Source organism: Salmo salar, chromosome ssa08 (genome assembly GCF_905237065.1).
Source record: "Salmo salar chromosome ssa08, Ssal_v3.1, whole genome shotgun sequence".
NCBI classification, from domain to species: Eukaryota; Metazoa; Chordata; class Actinopteri; order Salmoniformes; family Salmonidae; genus Salmo; species Salmo salar.
In genome coordinates this window covers 2860683-2881500 of record NC_059449.1, presented here as the reverse complement: position 1 = coordinate 2881500, position 20818 = coordinate 2860683, and the positions used below count along the sequence as shown (strand labels likewise).

Genomic DNA, 20818 nt, shown 5'->3' with positions numbered 1-20818 from the left:
TTTGGATAGAAAACACCCTAAAGTTTCTAAAACTGTTTGAATGGTGTCTGTGAGTATAACAGAACTCCTATGGCAGGCCAAAACCTGAGAAGATTTCAAGCAGGAAGTGGCCTGTCTGAGAAGTAGTGTTTCATCTTGGCTCTTTTTATTGAAGACTCAGGATCTGTGCAATAACGTGACACTTCCTACGTCTTCCATAGGGTCTCAGAGCCCGGGAAAAAGTTGAACGATATCGAGGCAGGCTCTGGCTGAAACACTTTATCGCTTTTGGCAAGTGGCCACTCAGAGTACTATGGACTTAGGCGCGTGCCCGCTTCGACCGAATGCTTTCTTTTCCTTTGTCTGTTTATCTAAACGCAGATTCCTGGTCAGAATATTATCGTTTTTTAATGAGAAAAATGGCATAAAAATTTATTTTAAACAGCGGTTGACATGCTTCGAAGTACGGTAATGGAATATTTAGAATTCTTTTGTCACGAATTGCGCCATGCTTGTCACCCTTATTTAGCCTTTAGGATAGTGTCTAGAACGCACGAACAAAACGCCGCTGTTTGGATATAACGATGGATTATTTTGGACCAAACCAACATTTGTTATTGAAGTAGAAGTCCTGGGAGTGCATTCTGACAAAGACAACAAAGGTAATAACATTTTTCTTATAGTAAATCTGACTTTGATGAGTGCTAAACCTGCTGGGTGTCTAAATAGCTAGCCCTGTGATGCCGGGCAATCTACTGAGAATATTGCAAAATGTGCTTTCACCGAAAAGCTATTTTAAAATCGGACACATCGAGTGCATAGAGGAGTTCTGTATCTATAATTCTTAAAATAATTGTTATGCTTTTTGTGAACGTTTATCGTGAGTAATTTAGTAAATTCACCAGCAGTGTTCGGTGGGAATGCTAGTCACATGCTAGTCACATGCTAATGTAAAAAGCTGGTTTTTTATATAAATATGAACTTGATTGAACAAAACATGCATGTATTGTATAACATAATGTCCTAGGGTTGTCATCTGATGAAGATCATCAAAGGTTAGTGCTACATTTAGCTGTGGTTTGGGTTTATGTGACATTATATGCTAGCTTGAAAAATGGGTGTCTGATTATTTCTGGCTGGGTATTCTGCTGACATAATCTAATGTTTTGCTTTCGTTGTAAAGCCTTTTTGAAATCGGACAGTGTGGTTAGAGTAACGAGAGTCTTATCTTTAAAATGGTGTAAAATAGTCAGATTTTTTAAAAATTGAAGTAATAGCATATCTAAGGATTTGAATAACGCGCCACAGGATTCAACTGGCTGTCCCACCTAGCCCATAGAGGTTAAGGGCAAATCAGCCTAGAAAAGTTATCGACATGATCCAAACTATAGAGAAGGCCCTGGATGACCTCACGGAGCTTGGAAACACAGGAGCCATCAACAACCCTCTAGTGATCAGATCCATAGAAAGCAAGTTACCTGACGACATCAAGAGAGAGTGGATTGTCTTCATGGTTAATCCGAGGAATAATGTCACACCAGACAATCACTTTGAGAACCTTCTTAAATTCCTGAAAACACAAGAGGAAATTCTTGAAAAACTGGAGCAGCTGGGAGTGAGTGAAAGGCCAGAAAAGAGAAATTCTTGCATGGAGAGGAAATATGCGTCCACATGGTCCACAACGAAAGGAGGCTGTGTTGTGTGTGGTGATGAAAAGCACAGAGAAAATATATTATTTTGCAAGCGTTTCAAGGAACTGAAGCCGGTGGAAAAGTTGGCTGCTGTAGAAAAGCTGGGGGCCTGCAAGAGGTGCTTGGTCTGTCATGGAGAAGATGATGAATGCAAAGAGACATACCTGTGCAGAAACTGTAAAAAAGACCACCATTTCTTTCTATGCCTGAAGGGAGACTTCAGGAGGAGGGACTCAGAAAGATGACAATTCAATGTGAGAAGGCATACGCGGACTGAGGAGCAGGAAGAATTTGTATCTAAACTCTCCCCAGAGATGGCGGACAAATTCAAGGGAGCGTTCACCAACATCACCACAAAGACAAACTGTGGTGAAAAGATCCTGCTTGGAGAGATTGTGTAGTGCAGTAGAAGAATTGCCAATTATTCTAATGCTGCTCGAGGTAACTGCCAATGCAGGACAAAAAATTGGAACCCTGATCGACTTGGCATCAGACACAAATTATATCACCCACAGAGCTGCCAGGAGATTAAATCTTCGAAGTGAAAACATCACTTTAGTCGTCCATGGAGTTGGGGGGATGGCCATGAAGGTTAAAACCAGAAGATATCTCCTCAGAGTGAGGGTCTAAATGCCTAGAGGCACAGAAAGAGCCCATGAGCTTGTCTGCTATGGTTTGAATGAAATTGCCAACATCCACAGAGTCATCAAACCTGAGCAACTCAAGAAGTTCTTCCCAGAAGTCAGTCTAGGAGAGCTGAGGAGACCGGAGAGCATTGAGCTACTGATAAGCCACCGCGAAGGAAGACTTGCTCCGCAAAGAGTGAAGGTGATTGGAGACCTTGTCTTATGGGAGATCCCGCTAGGAAAGATTGTTGGTGGAGCACATCCAGATCTGTTTGAAGAAGTCGATATGGCCGCGCACAGGTCTGGAACGCACTTTGCTTGATCCATGAGAGCAACCGCTGTCAAGTATCAAGAGATAACTAAAACACAAGAAACCAAAAGCTGAAACCAAAAGCACAGTTGCTCGCAGAGAGTTCTTGGATTGGTGGAAATGGGATAGCATTGGAGCAGCTTGCGAACCGAAGTGTGGAGGATGCCGGTGCGGCAATTGTCAACCAGGAGGCAAGGAAATGACTCTGAGTGAGGAAAGGGAGCTGGAGATCATAAGGAAAGGCCTCACGTACATCAAAGCAGATGCTCACAGCGATGAACCGCACTGGGACACAAAATACCCCTGGATTCAAGATCCAAGTTCCCTTCCCTACAACAGGAGTGGGGTTGAAGCCACCTTCTTAAGAACAGAAAAACAACTCAAGAAAGAGCCAGAGTGGAAAATAGCATACACAGCTCAAGTACAGGAAATGGTGGAGAGAAGAGCAGCAAAGAAACACCAAAGAGATGATCCCCAGCTGGAAAGGACCAGTATGGTATGTCAGCCACTTGGTGGCGCCAAACCCACACTCTGTCACAACACCTGTGCGACTGGTATGGAACAGCAGCCAGAAGTTTAAAGGGGTCAGCATGAATGACCTGCTGCTGAAAGGCCCTGATGTCCTCAATCCCATCCGAGCAGTACTACTCAGGTTCAGAAGAGGTGTCCATGCTGCTCTTGGCGACATCAGGAAGATGTACAATTCGGTGTGGTTAGAAAACCTAGAGATGCATCTCCACAGATTTCTCTGGAGAAACACTGAGGAGGAAGAGATTGAAGAGTATGCCATCACCAGAGTCAACATTGGCGATCGACCAGCAGGGTGCATTGCACAACTGGCCATGAGAGAGACAGCAAAACTGCCCATGTTCGCTCACCTGGAGGAGGAACGTAGGATCCTTGAAGAGGATGCCTATGTCGATGACATCCTGACTTCCCATAATGACTTACAAAAGCTGGACAAGGACACCAAAGGAGTTGAAGAGATCCTGAGGACAGGCGGATTCTTCCTCAAACCCTGGGTCCGGTCAGGCCAAAGTGGGAGGCAGGAGATCGTACCAGGAGAACAAGGGGCGGTGTCAGGGACAGTACTTATTCTCCCAAACCAGGTGAGGAAAGGAGACAATAAAGCCCTTGGAGTTGGATACCTTGTTGAAGAGGACAAACTGTACCTTATGACTTCAATCAATTTCTCAAAGAGGAAAAAGAAGATGAGAGTCAGACAAAATCTCCTTGAAGAAGAGGTGAGAGGGAAAACTCCAAACCCACTGACGAGAAGAGAACTGCTAAGCCAAGTAGCTAGCCTGTATGACCCAATAGGCCTCGTCACACCTGCCAAACAAAAGGGCGCCATTCTTGTCAGAAAGGCGTTTCAAGAAGCTGGAGGCAAAACTCTGACCCAAAACACGTGGGACAAACCTCTGTCTGAACAATTGAGAGAAGAAGCCATCAAACTGTTTGAGGAGTACACACGTCTTAGCCAAATCACCTTCCACAGAAGCCTCACACCAGTCAACTGGATTGGTAAACCTTGGGGAATAACATTCTCTGACGGAAGTGAGAAGAGCTATGGAGCCGTAGTGTACTTCAGATGGGAAACCGAGCAAGGCAAAACTCACACCTTTGGACCAAAAGGGGGAGGCAGTGAAAGCTGAAATCTGCGGTGCTGTCTGCGCAGCACGACTTCGAAAGTACATTGAAAAACACAGTCATATAGAAATTGAACGATGGCTCCATCTGCTGGACAGTCAAACTGTGGTGGGAGCTATCCAGAGAGACAGTTATGGGTATCAATCTTTCTTCGCAAACAGAGTTGGAGAGATCCAGAAATCCACATCCGTCGAAGACTGGTGGTGGATCCCGGGAGGCCTGAACAGTGCTGACATCATAACAAGAGGGGCAGCCCCGGAAGACCTCCAAGAAGATTCCATGTGGCAAAATGGACCAGCATTCCTGCGGCAACCCATGGAAGAGTGGCCACAGAAGTCAGCCAAAGAAATTGCAGCTTATGCAAAGGAAGGCATAAACAAACTTCAAAGGAAATATTTCTCTGCAGCACTGACCAGAGCGCAGGCCAAGAGAAACAAGAATGATTTACTTCCTGAAGTGGGAGTTCAGAAGGAAAGTCAGAGTGATGCACAGCAAAGCAGGCAAAATAACCCAGATGAACCTAAGACTAAGATCCGAAGACCACCAGCTGGCTCTGCGGTAACAAAACTGATTGACATCAGGAAATTCAGCAGCCTGACCAGGCTGATCCGAGTCACTGCCTGGGTTTGGAGAGCTGCAACGAAATGGAAAGAAGTGTTGACCAGGAATTCAGCCTCAGATAAACCAACGTGGGAGGAAATTCTTTCAACAAACTGGAAGTCCAGAGGCAAACAAGCTGTACTCACTGTTGGGGAGTGTGAAGATGCACTAAGAGACCTGTTCCTTGCAGCTCAAGAAGGTATAACCTTTCAAGGCACCACTCTCAACAGACTCACTGTTTACAGAGATGAAGAGACTGGGCTCTTGGTTTGTGGAGGGAGGTTCAAGATCTTTGATGAGGACGAGACTGCTGTACCAATTCTACCATATGAGGCATGGATATCCACTCTCCTAGCCCAAGAGGCCCATGATGCAAACCATGAAGAAATAGCAGGTACACTCCTCCGGATGAGGAAGAAAGCCTGGGTGATAAAAGGCCGGAAGCTGGCTAAAAAGAGAGTTGACAACTGTATGGTGTGCAGAAAGGCTAGGGCCAGAAAGTGCCAACAGATCATGAGTGACCTTCCACCCAAGCGTATAACACCAGCCAGACCATTTGAGTACACAACAGTGGACTTATTTGGACCATATGAAGTCAAGGACGAGGTGAGAAAGTCAAGCTCAAGGTGTGGGGAATTGTCTTCTGCTGTATGGCATCCAGAGCTATACACACAGATGTTGTCAGTGACCAGTCAACTGAAGGCTTTTTACTGGCCTACCAAAGATTCACGGCACTGAGAGGGCATCCAAAGAAACTGTGGTCAGATCCTGGAAAGAACTTTGTGGGTGCCAGACCTGCCCTCAAAGAGCTCTACCACTTCCTGGATCAACAAATTACATCTGAGCTTGAAAATGAAGCTTCAAAGCATGGAACAGAGTGGAGCTGGAAGATCCACCCAGCAGACTCCCCTCACAGGAATGGTGCTGCAGAAGCAGCTGTTCACACTGTGAAGCGGGCCTTGCACAATATGAGAGGCGAAGGACTCTTCACATGGAGTGAGTTTCAAACATTTATGTTCATGGCTGCTAACCTTGCCAATGAAAGGCCCATAGATGCCAGGACTCAGAGCCGGGAGGACTGCATAGAATACATCAGCCCTAATTCTCTTCTGCTTGGAAGGACTGGACCTAGGGGAGACTTAGGAAGCTTTGAGTTTGAAGACTACTCCTACAAACGGTTAAGAGTCATTCAAGCAGAAGTTAACTGGTTCTGGAGGAAGTGGAGTCAGTTGGCTGGACCTAACCTGTTTGTGAGGAGTAAGTGGCACACAAAGCAGCGAAACGTGGCCGTTGGAGACGTCGTCTGGCTTGCAGACCAGAACGCTTTGAGGAGTCAGTATAAGCTTGGTAGGGTCGTCAATGTCAACGCTGACAAGGAGGGCATTGTGAGAGATGCAAATATACGAACCTTCCCAAGTTATCCCATCTCAACTTTGAAGCATGTTTGTGGAGACAAAGCAAAGAAACGTTCAACCAAAATCCCTGCTACAATTCTTCACAGGGACGTCAGGCGTTTGGTTGTGTTATTACCTGTAGAAGAGCAGAAGTAAAGCCATCGAAGATGGAGCCGATGTGACCTCCTTGGGTTCAAGAACCAGGAGATCAAGTGGGAGGTGTTGCGTCAAAAGACAGGTATTCATATTCAAGGCGTTCAGATTTTCAACTGATTTCAAAGATAAAACACCAGCAGGGGGCGAAAGAGTGTATGCATTGTGGAACCCATCATTAGCTTGTGTTTCCCTGGGGAACATATATACTGGTGCACCTTTGTGATAGCAGGTGGTGAAATGTTTGGTGAAAAAGCATTTCACTGGAAGTCCTTCACGGAAGAGGAGACTCTCATTCATACACATTCAGCTCATTTAGGATTCTGGAGACTCAACCGGTTATCAACCTAACTAACTAAAGAACTAATTAACTAATTAACTAACTGACTAAAGAAATAAAAGAAGTCAGAAGAAAATTGAGTTGTCCCTTGCGTCCTTCAGTCCTTAAAGGCCTTTTTCAAGTTTGGGCAAAGAGCTGCAGTGTGAACCATACACAACTTGACAATCACAGTGCCATCCGTTTTGTCACCAAAGCCCCATATACTACCCACCACTGCGACCTGTACGCTCTCGTTGGCTGGCCTTCGCTTCATAATCGTCGCCAAACACATTGGCTCCAGGTCATCTACAAGACCCTGCTAGGTAAAGTCCCCCCTTATCTCTGCTCACTGGTCACCATAGCAGCACCCACCTGTAGCACGCGCTCCAGCAGGTATATCTCTCTGGTCACCCCTAAAGCCAACTCCTCCTTTGGTCGTCTCTCCTTCCAGTTCTCTGCTGCCAATGACTGGAACGAACTACAAAAATCTCTGAAACTGGAAACACTTATCTCCCTCACTAGCTTTAAGCACCAGCTATCAGAGCAGCTCCCAGATCACTGCACCTGTACATAGCCCATCTATAATTTAGCCCAAACTACTACCTCTTCCCCTACTGTATTTATTTACTTTATTTATTATTTTGCTCCTTTGCACCATATTATTTATATTTTAACTTTGAACTTTCTTCAAATTATAAATCTACCATTCCAGTGTTTTACTTGCTATACTTTATTTACTTTGCCACCATGGCCTTTTTTGCCTTTACCTCCCTTATCTCACATCATTTGCTCACATTGTATATAGTCTTATTTTTGTCTACTGTATCATTGATTGTATGTTGTTTTACTCCATGTGTAACTCTGTGTTTTTGTATGTTTTTTCGAACTGATTTGCTTTATCTTGGCCAGGTCGCAATTGTAAATGAGAACTTGTTCTCAACTTGCCTACCTGGTTAAATAAAGGTGAAATAAAATAAATAAATAAAAAATTCACCCCCTTTGCTGTGAAGCCCCTAAATAACATCTGGTGCAACCAATTACCTTCTGATGTCACATAATTAGTTAGAATGCACAAAGGTGGACTTTATTTAAGTGTCACATGTCTGTCACATGACCTCAGTATATATGCACCTGTTCTGAAAGGACCCAGAGTCTGCAACAGGTCAGGGACAAAGTTGTGGAGAAATACAGATCAAGGTTGGGTTATAAAAAAATATCAGAAACTTTGAACATCCCACAGAGCACCATTAAATTAAATTATTAAAAAATTGAAAGAATATGGCACCATAACAAACCTGCCAAGAGATGGCCGCCCACCAAAACTCACAGACCAGGCAAGGAGGGCATTAATCAGAGATGCAACAAAGAGACCAAAGATAACCGTCAAGGAGCTGCAAAAGCTCCACAGCGGAGATTGGAGTATCTGTCCATAGGACCACATTAAGCCATACACTTCACAGAGCTGAGCTTTACAGAAGAGTGGCCAGAAAAAAAGCCATTGCTTAAAAAAATAAATAAGCAAACACATTTGGTGTTCGCCAAAAGGCATGTGGGAGACTCCCCAAAGATATGAAAGAAGGTACTCTGGTCAGATGAGACGAAAATTGAGCTTTTTGGCCATCAACGAAAACACTATGTCTGGCGCAAACCCAACACCTCTCATCACCCGAGAATAACATCCCCACAGTGAAGCTTGGTTGTGGCAGCATCATGCCTTGGATGTTTTCATCGGCAGGGACTGGGATACTGGTCAGAATGGAAGGAATGATGGATGACGCTAAATACAGGAAATTCTTGAGGGAAACCTGTTTCAGTCTTCCAGAGATTTGAGATTGGGATGGAGGTTCACCTTCCAGCAGGACAATGACCCTAAGCATACTGCTAAAGCAACACTTGAGTTGTTTAACCTCTATGGGCTAGGTGGGACGCAAGCGTCCCACCCGTGGTGCACTCCATCAACAGCAGGTGCATTTCAAGAGCGGCAAATTTGAATCCAAATAAATGTCAAAATTCACATTTTTCAAACATACAACTATTTTACACCCTTTGAAAGATAAACATCTCCTTAATCTAACCACGTTTTACGATTTCAAAAAGGTTTTACGGCGAAAGCATAAATTTAGAGTATGTTAGGACAGTACATTTACAAGAGTTGTGTGTAATGTTTTGTCAATTCAAAGACAGGGTCACCAAAACCATAAAACCAGCTAAAATGATGCACTAACCTTTTACAATCTCCATCAGATGACACTCCTAGGACATTATGTTAGACAATGCATGCATTTTTAGTTCTATCAAGTTCATATTTATATCCAAAAACAGCGTTTTACTATGGCATTGATGTTGAGGAAATCGTTTCCCTCCAATAACCGGCAGTCAAGTCAGCACCACAAATTAAATAATTAAAATTAGAAAACATTGGTAAAATATTATATTGTCATTTAAAGAATTATAGATTTACATCTCTTGAACGCAATCAACTTGCCAGATTTAAAAATAACCTTACTGGGAAATCACACTTTGCAATAATCTGAGCACTGCGCCCAGAAAAATACGCGTTGCGATACAGACTAGACGTCATGTTGGGGAGATCTAAAATCGAAAATACTATGTAAATAATCCATTACCTTTGATTCTCTTCATCAGATGTCACTTCCAGGTATCACAGGTCCATAACGAATGTAGTTTTGTTCAAAAAAGCTCATCATTTATGTCCAAAAATCTCCGTCTCGTTAGCACATGATCTAAGCCAGCCGGACTTCTCGTCATGAACGAGGGGAAAAAATATATTTACGTTCGTTCAAACATGTCAAACGTTGTATAGCATAAATCATTAGGGCCTTTTTAACCAGAACATGAATAATATTCAAGGTGGACGAATGCATTCTCTTTTATAACGTATTGGAACGAAGGGTACCCAACATGAACTCGCGCGCCAGGTGTCTAATGGGCCATCATCGTTCCATGGCTCTTGTTCGGTCAGATCTCCCTCCAGAAGACTCAAAACACTTTGTAAAGGCTGGTGACATCTAGTGGAAGCAATAGGAAGTGCCAAAATATTCCTCAGCCCCTGTGTTTTTCAATGGCATAGGTTTAAAGGTAATACAACACATCAGGTATCCACTTCCTGTCAGAAAATGTCTCAGGGTTTTGCCTGCCAAATGAGTTCTGTTATACTCACAGACACCATTCAAACAGTTTTAGAAACTTTAGAGTGTTTTCTATCCATATATAATAAGTATATGCATATTCTAGTTACTGGGTAGGATTAGTAACCAGATTAAATCGGGTACATTTTTTTATCCAGCCGTGCAAATACTGCCCCCTAGCCCTAACAGGTTAAGAGGCTCCTCTGTCCTCCACTCGTTACCTGTATTAATGGCACCTGTTTGAACTTGTTATCAGTATAAAAAGACACCTGTCCACAACCTCAAACAGTCACACTCCAAACTCCACTATGGCCAAGACCAAAGAGCTGTCAAAGAACACCAGAAACAAAATTGTAGACCTGCACCAGGCTGGGAAGACTGAATCTGCAATAGGTAAGCAGCTTGGTTTGAAGAAATCAACTGTGGGAGCAATTATTAGGAAATGGAAGACATACAAGACCACTGATAATCTCCCTCGATCTGGGGCTCCACGCAAGATCTCACCCTGTGGGGTCAAAATGATCACAAGAACGGTGAGCAAAAATCCCAGAAGCACACAGGGGGACCTAGTAAATGACCTGCAGAGAGCTGGGACCAAAGTAACAAAGCCTACCATCAGTAACACACTACACCGCCAGGGACTCAAATCCTGCAGTGACAGACATGTCCCCCTGCTTAAGCCAGTACATGTTCAGGCCCGTCTGAAGTTTGCTAAGAGAGCATTTGGATGATCCAGAAGAGGATTGGGAGAATGTCATATGGTCAGATGAAACCAAAATATAACTTTTTGGTAAAAACTCAACTCGTCGTGTTTGGAGGACAAAGGATGCCGAGTTGCATCCAAAGAACACCATACCTACTGTGAAGCATGGGGGTGGAAACATCATGCTTTGAGGCTATTTTTCTGCAAAGGGACCAGGACGACTGATCCGTGTAAAGGAAAGAATGAATGGGGCCATGTATCGTGAGATTTTGAGTGAAAACCTCCTTCCATCAGCAAGGGCATTGAAGATGAAACGTGGCTGGGTCTTTCAGCATGACAATGATCCCAAACACACCGCCCGGGCAACGAAGGAGTGGCTTCGTAAGAAGCATTTCAAGGTCCTGGAGTGGCCTAGCCAGTCTCCAGATCTCAACCCCATAGAAAATCTTTGGAGGGGAGTTGAAAGTCCATGTTGCCCAGCGACAGCCCCAAAACATCACTGCTCTAGAGGAGATCTGCATGGAGGAATGGGCCAAAATACCAGCAACAGTGTGTGAAAACCTTGTGAAGACTTACAGAAAACGTTTGACCTGTGTCATTGCCAACAAAGGGTATATAACAAAGTATTGAGATAGACTTTTGTTATTGACCAAATACTTATTTTCCACCATAATTTGCAAATAAATTAATTAAAAATCCTACAATGTGATTTTCTGGATTTTTTTTCTCATTTTGTGTGTCATAGTTGACGTGTACCTATGATGATAAATTACAGGCCTCTCTCATCTTTTTAAGTGGAAGAACTTGCACAATTGGTGGCTGACTAAATACTTTTTTGCCCCACTGTAAAAACATAACAAAATGCAATTCCAACAAACACATTTTTTTTATAAAAAAGTGCAAAAAATATTTGTCAGAACATTTTTGTCAAAGAAAGGTAATTTTTTTGTGCAAATAACTATATACAAAGTACCAAAATGCAATTCCAACAAACACATATTTTTTATTAAAAAGTGTCAAAAATATTGGTCAGAAAATATTTTGCTGTCTACTCCATTCCATTTTTATAAAAAATTGAATACAGACATACACACAAACAAACACACAGGTTATGGGTCATACACACACTATGTATTGCCAATGTGTAATTTGGCAATACAGAGTGTGTTACACATTTCATCACATTTCATTACTGATTATACACTGCTCAAAAAAATAAAGAGAAGACTTAAACAACACAATGTAACTCCAATTCAATCACACTTCTGTGAAATCAAACTGTCCACTTAGGAAGCAACACTGATTGACAATACATTTCACATGCTGTTGTTCAAATGGAATAGACAACAGGTGGAAATTATAGGCAATTAGCAAGACACCCCAAATAAAGGAGTGGTTCTGCAGGTGGGGACCACAGACCAATTATCAGTTCCTATGCTTCCTGGCTGATGTTTTGGTCACTTTTGAATGCTGGCGGCGCTTTCACTCTAGTGGTAGCATGAGACGGAGTCTACAACCCACACAAGTGGCTCAGGTAGTGCAGCTCATCCAGGATGGCACATCAATGCGAGCTGTGGCAAGAAAGCTTGCTGTGTCTGTCTGCGTAGTGTCCAGAGCATGGAGGCGCTACCAGGAGACAGGCCAGTACATCAGGAGACGTGGAGGAGGCCGTAGGAGGGCAACAACCCAGCAGCAGGACCGCTACCTCCGCCTTTGTGCAAGGAGGAGCAGGAGAAGCACTGCCAGAGCCCTGCAAAATGACCTCCAGCAGGCCACAAATGTGCATGTGTCTGCTCAAACGGTCAGAAACAGACTCCATGAGGGTGGTATGAGGGCCCGACGTCCACAGGTGGGGGTTGTGCTTACAGCCCAACACCGTGCAGGACGTTTGGCATTTGCCAGAGAATACCAAGATTGGCAAATTCGCCACTGGCGCCCTGTGCTCTTCACAGATGAAAGCAGGTTCACACTGAGCACATGTGACAGACGTGGCAGTCTGGAGACACCGTGGAGAACGTTCTGCTTCCTGCAACATCCTCTAGCATGACCGGTTTAGCGGTGGGTCAGTCATGGTGTGGGGTGGCATTTCTTTGGGGGGCCGCACAGCCCTCCATGTGCTCGCCAGAGGTAGCCTGACTGCCATTAGGTACCGAGATGAGATCCTCAGACCCCTTGTGAGACCATATGCTGGTGCGGTCGGCCCTGGGTTCCTCCTAATGCAAGACAATGCTAGACCTCATGTGGCTGGAGTGTGTCAGCAGTTCCTGCAAGAGGAAGGCATTGATGCTATGGACTGACCCACCCGTTCCCCAGACCTGAATCCAATTGAGCACATCTGGGACATCATGTCTCGCTCCATCCACCAACGCCACGTTGCACCACAGACTGTCCAGGAGTTGGCGGATGCTTTAGTCCAGGTCTGGGAGGAGATCCCTCAGGAGACCATCCGCCACCTCATCAGGAGCATGCCCAGGTGTTGTAGGGAGGTCATACAGGCATGTGGAGGCCACACACACTACTGAGCCTCATTTTGACTTGTTTTAAGGACATTACATCAAAGTTGGATCAGCCTGTAGTGTGGTTTTCCACTTTAATTTTGAGTGTGACTCCAAATCCAGACCTCCATGGGTTGATAAATTGGATTTCCATTGATTATTTTTGTGTGATTTTGTTGTCAGCACATTCAACTATGTAAAGAAAAAAGTATTTAATAAGATAATTTCTTTCATTCAGATCTAGGATGTGTTGTTTTAGTGTTCCCTTTATTTTTTTGAGCAGTATATTTATATAAATTCCACCAAAAATTATATTTTGCCAAAAAATATCAAATTATTTATATTTCAAACAACAGCATTAGCACTTACCAGTCCAGAAGAATGTCCTCTCCTTGCAGAAACATTTCCTCAGCCTCCGAATCAAAGCTATGGTCACTCAAAGATTCATCGTCAAGTAAATATTCTGTCTCACTATCCCTATCTATTTCTTCTAAAATGTTTTGCAAATTTGTATACTTAGCCTTCGACTTCGCTTTTCCAGATTTATTCGCCATAATGTTTTCTATACAATCCATGAAACTACTCTTCACAAAATACAACTGTGCGTAATGGCGTGTGCCTTCAACAAGTCTGATCTTCAATGGCGAATGAAGTTCGTTACGCGTGCGTTTACTGACAAGGGTTGGTGTTCCAACCCATAACCATCACATACTGGCGTTTACCTCAGCTCATTGGCTATCTACCTAGCTAGATTTCAAGAAGATCAGTGACCATTGGACAGAAATACAGTCAATCAACGAAACATCGCTAATATTATTGGTGCGCAATGATGTCATTGCTCGTTGTCTTCAAATCAGTTCCTTTCGGTCAATATGCCCCACAAAAAGAACCATCAAGTTTGGCTGTGTTACAAACATCCAGAGGATTGTCCCACGCTTGGATTGCGTCCTACCTGACAGGTCGCTCCTACCAGGTGGCGTGGCGAGAATCTGTCTCCGCACCATGCGCTCTCACCACTGGTGCCCCCCAGGGCTCTGTTCTAGGCCCTCTCCTATTCTCGCTATACACCAAGTCACTTGGCTCTGTCATATCCTCACATGGTCTCTCCTATCATTGCTATGCAGACGACACACAATTAATCTTCTCCTTTCCCCCTTCTGATAACCAGGCGGCGAATCGCATCTCTGCATGTCTGTCAGACATATCAGTGTGGATGACGGATCACCACCTCAAGCTGAACCTCGGCAAGACAGAGCTGCTCTTCCTCCCGGGGAAGGACTGCCCGTTCCATGATCTCGCCATCACGGTTGACAACTCCCTTGTGTCCTCCTCCCAGAGTGCTAAGAACCTTGGCGTGATCCTGGACAACACCCTGTCGTTCTCCACTAACATCAAGGCGGTGACCCGATCCTGTAGGTTCATGCTCTACAACATTCGCAGAGTACGACCCTGCCTCACACAGGAAGCGGCGCAGGTCCTAATCCAGGCACTTGTCATCTCCCGTCTGGATTACTGCAACTCGCTGTTGGCTGGGCTCCCTGCCTGTGCCATTAAACCCCTACAACTCATCCAGAACGCCGCAGCCCGTCTGGTGTTCAACCTTCCCAAGTTCTCTCACGTCACCCCGCTCCTCCGCTCTCTCCACTGGCTTCCAGTTGAAGCTCGCATCCGCTACAAGACCATGGTGATTGCCTACGGAGCTGTGAGGGGAACGGCACCTCCATACCTTCAGGCTCTGATCAGGCCCTACACTCAAACAAGGGCACTGCGTTCATCCACCTCTGGTCTGCTGGCCCCCCTACCTCTGAGGAAGCACAGTTCCCGCTCAGCCCAGTCAAAACTGTTCGCTGCTCTGGCACCCCAATGGTGGAACAAGCTCCCTCACGACGCCAGGACAGCGGAGTCAATCACCACCTTCCGGAGACACCTGAAACCCCACCTCTTTAACCTGTTGGGGCTAGGGGGCAGTATTTTCACGGCTGGATAAAAAAAACGTACCCGATTTAATCTGGTTACTAATCCTACCCAGTAACTAGAATATGCATATACTTATTATATATGGATAGAAAACACCCTAAAGTTTCTAAAACTGTTTGAATGGTGTCTGTGAGTATAACAGAACTCATTTGGCAGGCAAAACCCTGAGACATTTTCTGACAGGAAGTGGATACCTGATGTGTTGAATTACCTTTAAGCCTATGCCATTGAAACACACAGGGGTTGATTAATGTTTTGGCACTTCCTATTGCTTCCACTAGATGTCACCAGCCTTTACAAAGTGTTTTGAGTCTTTTACTGTGAGATCTGACCGAACAAGAGCCATGGAACGGTGATGGCCGATTAGACTCTGGCGCGAGTTCATGTTGGGTACCCTCGTTCCAATACGTTATAAAAGAGAATGCATTCGTCCACCTTGAATATTATTCATGTTCTGGTTAAAAAGGCACTAATGATTTATGCTATACAACGTTTGACATGTTTGAACGAACGTAAATATATTTTTTCCCCTCGTTCATGACGAGAAGTCCGGCTGGCTTAGATCATGTGCTAACAACACGGAGCTTTTTGGATATAAATGATGAGCTTTTTTGAACAAAACTACATTCGTTATGGACCTGGGATTCCTGGAAGTGACATCTGATGAAGAGAATCAAAGGTAATGGATTATTTACATAGTATTTTCGATTTTAGATCTCTCCAACATGGCCGTTTGTCTGTATAGCAAAGCATATTTTTCTGGGCGCAGTGCTCAGATTATTGCAAAGTGTGATTTCCCAGTAAGGTTATTTTTAAATCTGGCAAGTTGATTGCGTTCAAGAGATGTAAATCTATAATTCTTTAAATGACAATATAATATTTTACCAATGTTTTCTAATTTTAATTATTTAATTTGTGGTGCTGACTTGACTGCCGGTTATTGGAGGGAAGCGATTTCCTCAACATCAATGCCATAGTAAAACGCTGTTTTTGGATATAAATATGAACTTGATAGAACTAAAAATGCATGCATTGTCTAACATAATGTCCTAGGAGTGTCATCTGATGGAGATTGTAAAAGGTTAGTGCATCATTTTAGCTGGTTTTATGGTTTTGGTGACGCCGGTCTTTGAATTGACAAAACATTACACACAGCTATTGTCAATGTACTCTCCTAACATAATCTAACTTTATGCTTTCGCCGTAAAACCTTTTTGAAATCGTAAAACGTGGTTAGATTAAGGAGATGTTTATCTTTCAAAGGGTGTAAGATAGTTGTATGTTTGAAAAATTTGAATTTTGACATTTATTTGGTTTCAAATTTGCCGCTCTTGAAATGCACCTGCTGTTGATAGGGTGCACCACGGGTGGCACGCTAGCGTCCCACATAGCCCCAAGAAGTTAAGGAATACCTAGGATAGGATAAAGTAATCCTTCTAACCCCCCCCCTTAAAAGATTTAGATGCACTATTGTAAAGTGGTTGTTCCACTGGATATCATAAGGTGAATGCACCAATTTGTAAGTCGCTCTGGATAAGAGCGTCTGCTAATTGACTTAAATGTAAATGTAAATGTAAATTGCAATGAAACCAACCGTGACTAGATAAACGTATGTTTAGTGTGTGTAATTACATCGAATGCTTCGTCAAAAGTTGATAGACACGGAATTCACGACACAAGCGGTTTACAAAATGTTTCGTGTTAGGCTATAAAAATGGATTTTATCAAAGAAAACGGCACTTCATTTGATCACTGGGACCCCCAGGATGAGAAATAAGAGCAAGATATCAGAATGTAAGTCATATTTTTACTGTCGGATGTGAATGTGTCATAACTGTCATGGCGGAAAAGGTTTGTTGTTGTTGATCGCTCTTCTCAAAGAAAAGCATGCAATTTTTTCTCTGTATTAGCTATTTTAAATCGGACAACGAAGTTTGATTACCAAGATTCGAATCTTTTGATTGGTGTAAGACACTTGTATTTTCAAGAATGTTTAACGTTACATTTCGCCAGATGTTGTCAAAGAATCCCTCTAACGGGATTGATATCTTGAAGGTGTCCCCTAGAGGTTAAAGTGGCTAGTGATACATTTATTACATCAATTTTTCCATTATTAAAGTGGCAAGAGTTGAGTCAGTATGTTGGCAGCAGCCACTCAATGTTAGTGATGGCTGTTTAACAGTCTGATGGCCTTGAGATAGAAGCTGTTTTTCAGTGTCTCGGTCCCCACTTTGATGCACCTGTACTGACCTCGCCTTTTGGATGATAGCAGGGTGAACAGGCAGTGGCTCGGGTGGTTGTTGTCCTTGATGATCTTTTTGGCCTTCCTGTGACATCGGGTGGTGTAGGTGTCCTGGAGGGCAGGTAGTTTGTCCCCGGTGATGCATTGTGCAGACCCCACTACCCTCTGGAGAGCCTTGCGGTTGTGGGCGGAGCAGTTGCCGTACCAGGCGGTGATACAGCCCGACAAGATACTCTCGATTCTGCATCTGTAAAAATTTGTGAGTGTTTTTGGTGACAAACCAAATTTCTTCAGCCTCCTGAGGTTGAAGAGGCGCTGCTGCGCCATCTTCACCACGCTGTCTGTGTGGGTGGACCATTTCAGTTTGACCATAATGTGTACGCCGAGGAACTTAAAACTTTCCACCCTCTCCACTACTGTCCTATCGATGTGGATAGGGTGCTGCTCCCTCTGCTGTTTCCTGAAGTCCACAATCATCTCCTTTGTTTTGTTGACATTGAGTGTGAGGTTATTTTCCTGACACCACACTCCGAGGGCCCTCACCTCCTCCCTGTAGGCCGTCTCGTCGTTGTTGATAATCAAGCCTACCACAGTAGTGTCGTCTGCAAACTTGATGATTGAGTTGGAGGCGTGCATGGCCACGCAGTCATGGGTGAACAGGGAGTACAGGAGAGGGCTGACTTCCTGAGAACGCACCCTTGTGGGGCCCCAGTGTTGACGATCAGCGGGGTGGAGATGTTGTTACCTACCCTCACCACCTGGGGACGGCCTGTTAGGAAGTCCAGGACCCAGTTGCACAGAGCTTAATGACGAGTTTGGAGGGTAATATGTGGGTAATGTTAAATGCTGAGCTGTAGTTGATGAACAGCATTCTTACATAGGTATTCCTCTTGTCCAGATGGGTTAGGGCAGTGTGTAGTGTGATTGCGATTGCGTCATCTGTGGACCTATTGGGGCGGTAAACAAATTGGAGTGGGTCTAGGGTGTCAGGTAGGGTGGAGGTGATATGGTCCTTGTGTCCGGTAGGGTGTCAGGTAGGGTGGAGGTGATATGGTCCTTGGGGAATATACACGACTGTGATTATGATCGAAGAAAATTCTCTTGGTAGATAATGCGGTCGGCATTTGATTGTGAGGAATTCTAAGTCAGGTGAACAAAAGGACTTGAGTTCCTGTATGTTGTTATGATCACACCACGTCTCGTTAATCATAAGGCATACACCCCCGCCCTTCTTCTTACCAGAGAGATGTTTGTTTCTGTCGGCGCGATGCGTGAAGAAACCAGGTGGCTGTACCGACTCCGATAGCGTGTCTCGAGTGAGCCATGTTTCCGTGAAACAAAGAACATTACAGTCTACGATGTCTCTCTGGAAGGCAATCCTTGCTCGGATTTCATCTACATTGTTGTCAAGAGACTGGACATTGGCAAGTAGTATGCTCGGGAGCAGTGCGTGATGTGCCCATCTGCGGAGCCTGACCAGAAGACCGCTCCGTCTGCCCCGCCGTTGTTTTGGGTCGCCGGCTGGGATCCAATCCATTGTCCTGGGTGGTGGGTCAACAGAGGATCCGCTTCGGGAAAGTCGTATTCCTGGTCATAACGTTGGTGAGTTGACGTTGCTCTTATATCCAATAGTTCCTCCCGACTGTATGTAATAAAACCTAAGATTTCCTGGGGTAACAATGTAAGAAATAACACATAAAAAAACAAAATACTGCATAGTTTCCTAGGAAAGCGAAGCGAGGCGGCCATCTCTGTCGGCGCCGGAAGTAAGTAAGTAAACCGTAGGTCAAAAACACACATGAACAGACCTTACTTATCTGGGAACTCTGTTTATGGCTTACTCCAGATACTTTTATACTTTAAACTGCCAAATATCACTAACTGCTCTCCCCAAGACCACAGTCTCAGGGAACATTCCAATGAGAGATAATGAAACCCCCTCCTCTTCTGGAAAAGAAAGTGTACATTCTGTTAGCATTCTCTATGCTACATCTTAATCAGCAATCCACACGTATTAATTATAAACCAAAGATGATAATGGTAAATCCACTGTCCTTACTCCAATCATTAAACGTTTTAATCCACCTCATCCTTTATTTAGCATGTACTGCCCTTAGTCATGGGGACATTATCTCGCCACCGAGTCCAACCATTCACTGGTCTCTTTTCCCCATGATTCCTAAGAACCACCGCACCACCATGTTCATGAACTAAAAAAATGAAAAGTTCATTTTAGGGTTGGTAACCCCTATGCTAATTCCTCGTGACCCCTCCACCCTTTTTGTCCATTCTAGAAATCTATTTCAGAATAAGATGACATAAGATGTAAATCTATTTCAGAATAAAACAACATAAAAGTTTGGCTAGATCATTTTAATTTGTTACCTTTTTAGAATCCATCCCCCTGGCATTTCAACCCAAAATACTTTTTCCTGTGGCAAATTTAGCCAATTTCTCATCATTAGGAATCGGCAATATTTGTTCCCTGGCATCTATTAAAAAGTTGTGTAAGACGTGATCTCATACGTCTTCCTTCACATAGAAACTGTGAACCACTATCGATCGTACCGAGGCCATACACTGCTATGTGAAAGTTTTCTGTCCTGCTACTTTCCGGAGGATTTGTTGTTGCTCTTTTGAAAAAGATGCAAACACTTTCATGGCAGCATTTCCTCCGAATGCAGCAGGTTCCATTCCCACTCTACACTCATTCTTCCAATGCCCATCGGCCCCACATCTAAAACAGGGATCTATCTCCGTACACTTTGATGTTTTCTCGCTGCGTTTCTTCATCTTACCTTGGCCATTAAAACCACTGTTAGTGCCTTTCACTGTGGCCGTATTAAGCCCTCACACGTCTGCGAAGTGAGCGGCGTCATATTCCACTCTCAAAGCATCCTTCTCTATTTCATCCACTACCCCCGCAATTGCCGTTTTGATCACAGGTTTCAAACCTGCCATCAAAACCGAAGTGCAAATTCTATCAATGTACTCACATACCCAGTCTTTCTATAGCTGAGTACATCTATTAATTCCGGGTTTATCGGTTTGTATTTTTTGTTGATTTAATGCTGACATGAAAATGCTGGTATTTTGAACTTTTGATTCTGGTTTTATGTCATTGTGCCAAGTCATAATTGCCTCCCTAAAATCTTTATTTGATTAGAATTCTCCGTCAGCAGGGTAATGTTGCCCAATTTTATCAAATTTCTTCCCATATTCGAGCCGAATGGTTGAGTGCTTGTGCGCTTCTTTCAGCGCCTCCATGGCTTTATTAGTCCTCTAGCTCCACTTTACAGGGAGAATTGGGGCCGTTTGTTTCAATAGTTATTATTCTCAAACCTCTCCCGACAGTGTCCAGGGTGTTTCTTTACTCCCATCTCTAATACACACCTTCTATTAAATATTTTCCAAGGTAGCGCTACCCACTTCCCCAGAGAATAGTTATGGTTTTTGTGCCTATTAATTGGTTACGGCACTTAACACCTTGTATTATAACCAATACTATAGCGTCTGCAAATGTATTACTG

At 43.9% G+C, this 20818-nt stretch overlaps 2 protein-coding genes across 3 annotated transcripts in view; both read left to right on the top strand.

Annotated features, from left to right (window-relative positions):
* LOC106609934 (catenin alpha-2) overlaps window positions 1-20818 on the top strand; it is a 756904-nt gene that overhangs the window by 385173 nt on the left and 350913 nt on the right. The window lies entirely within an intron of this gene.
* LOC106565963 (uncharacterized) lies at window positions 1263-6975 on the top strand. The gene is made up of 2 exons (XM_045722646.1): window positions 1263-6741; window positions 6845-6975. Exon 1 carries the CDS (start codon window positions 3074-3076, stop codon window positions 4259-4261), a length of 1188 nt encoding a protein of 395 aa, XP_045578602.1. The 5' UTR covers window positions 1263-3073; the 3' UTR covers window positions 4262-6741; window positions 6845-6975.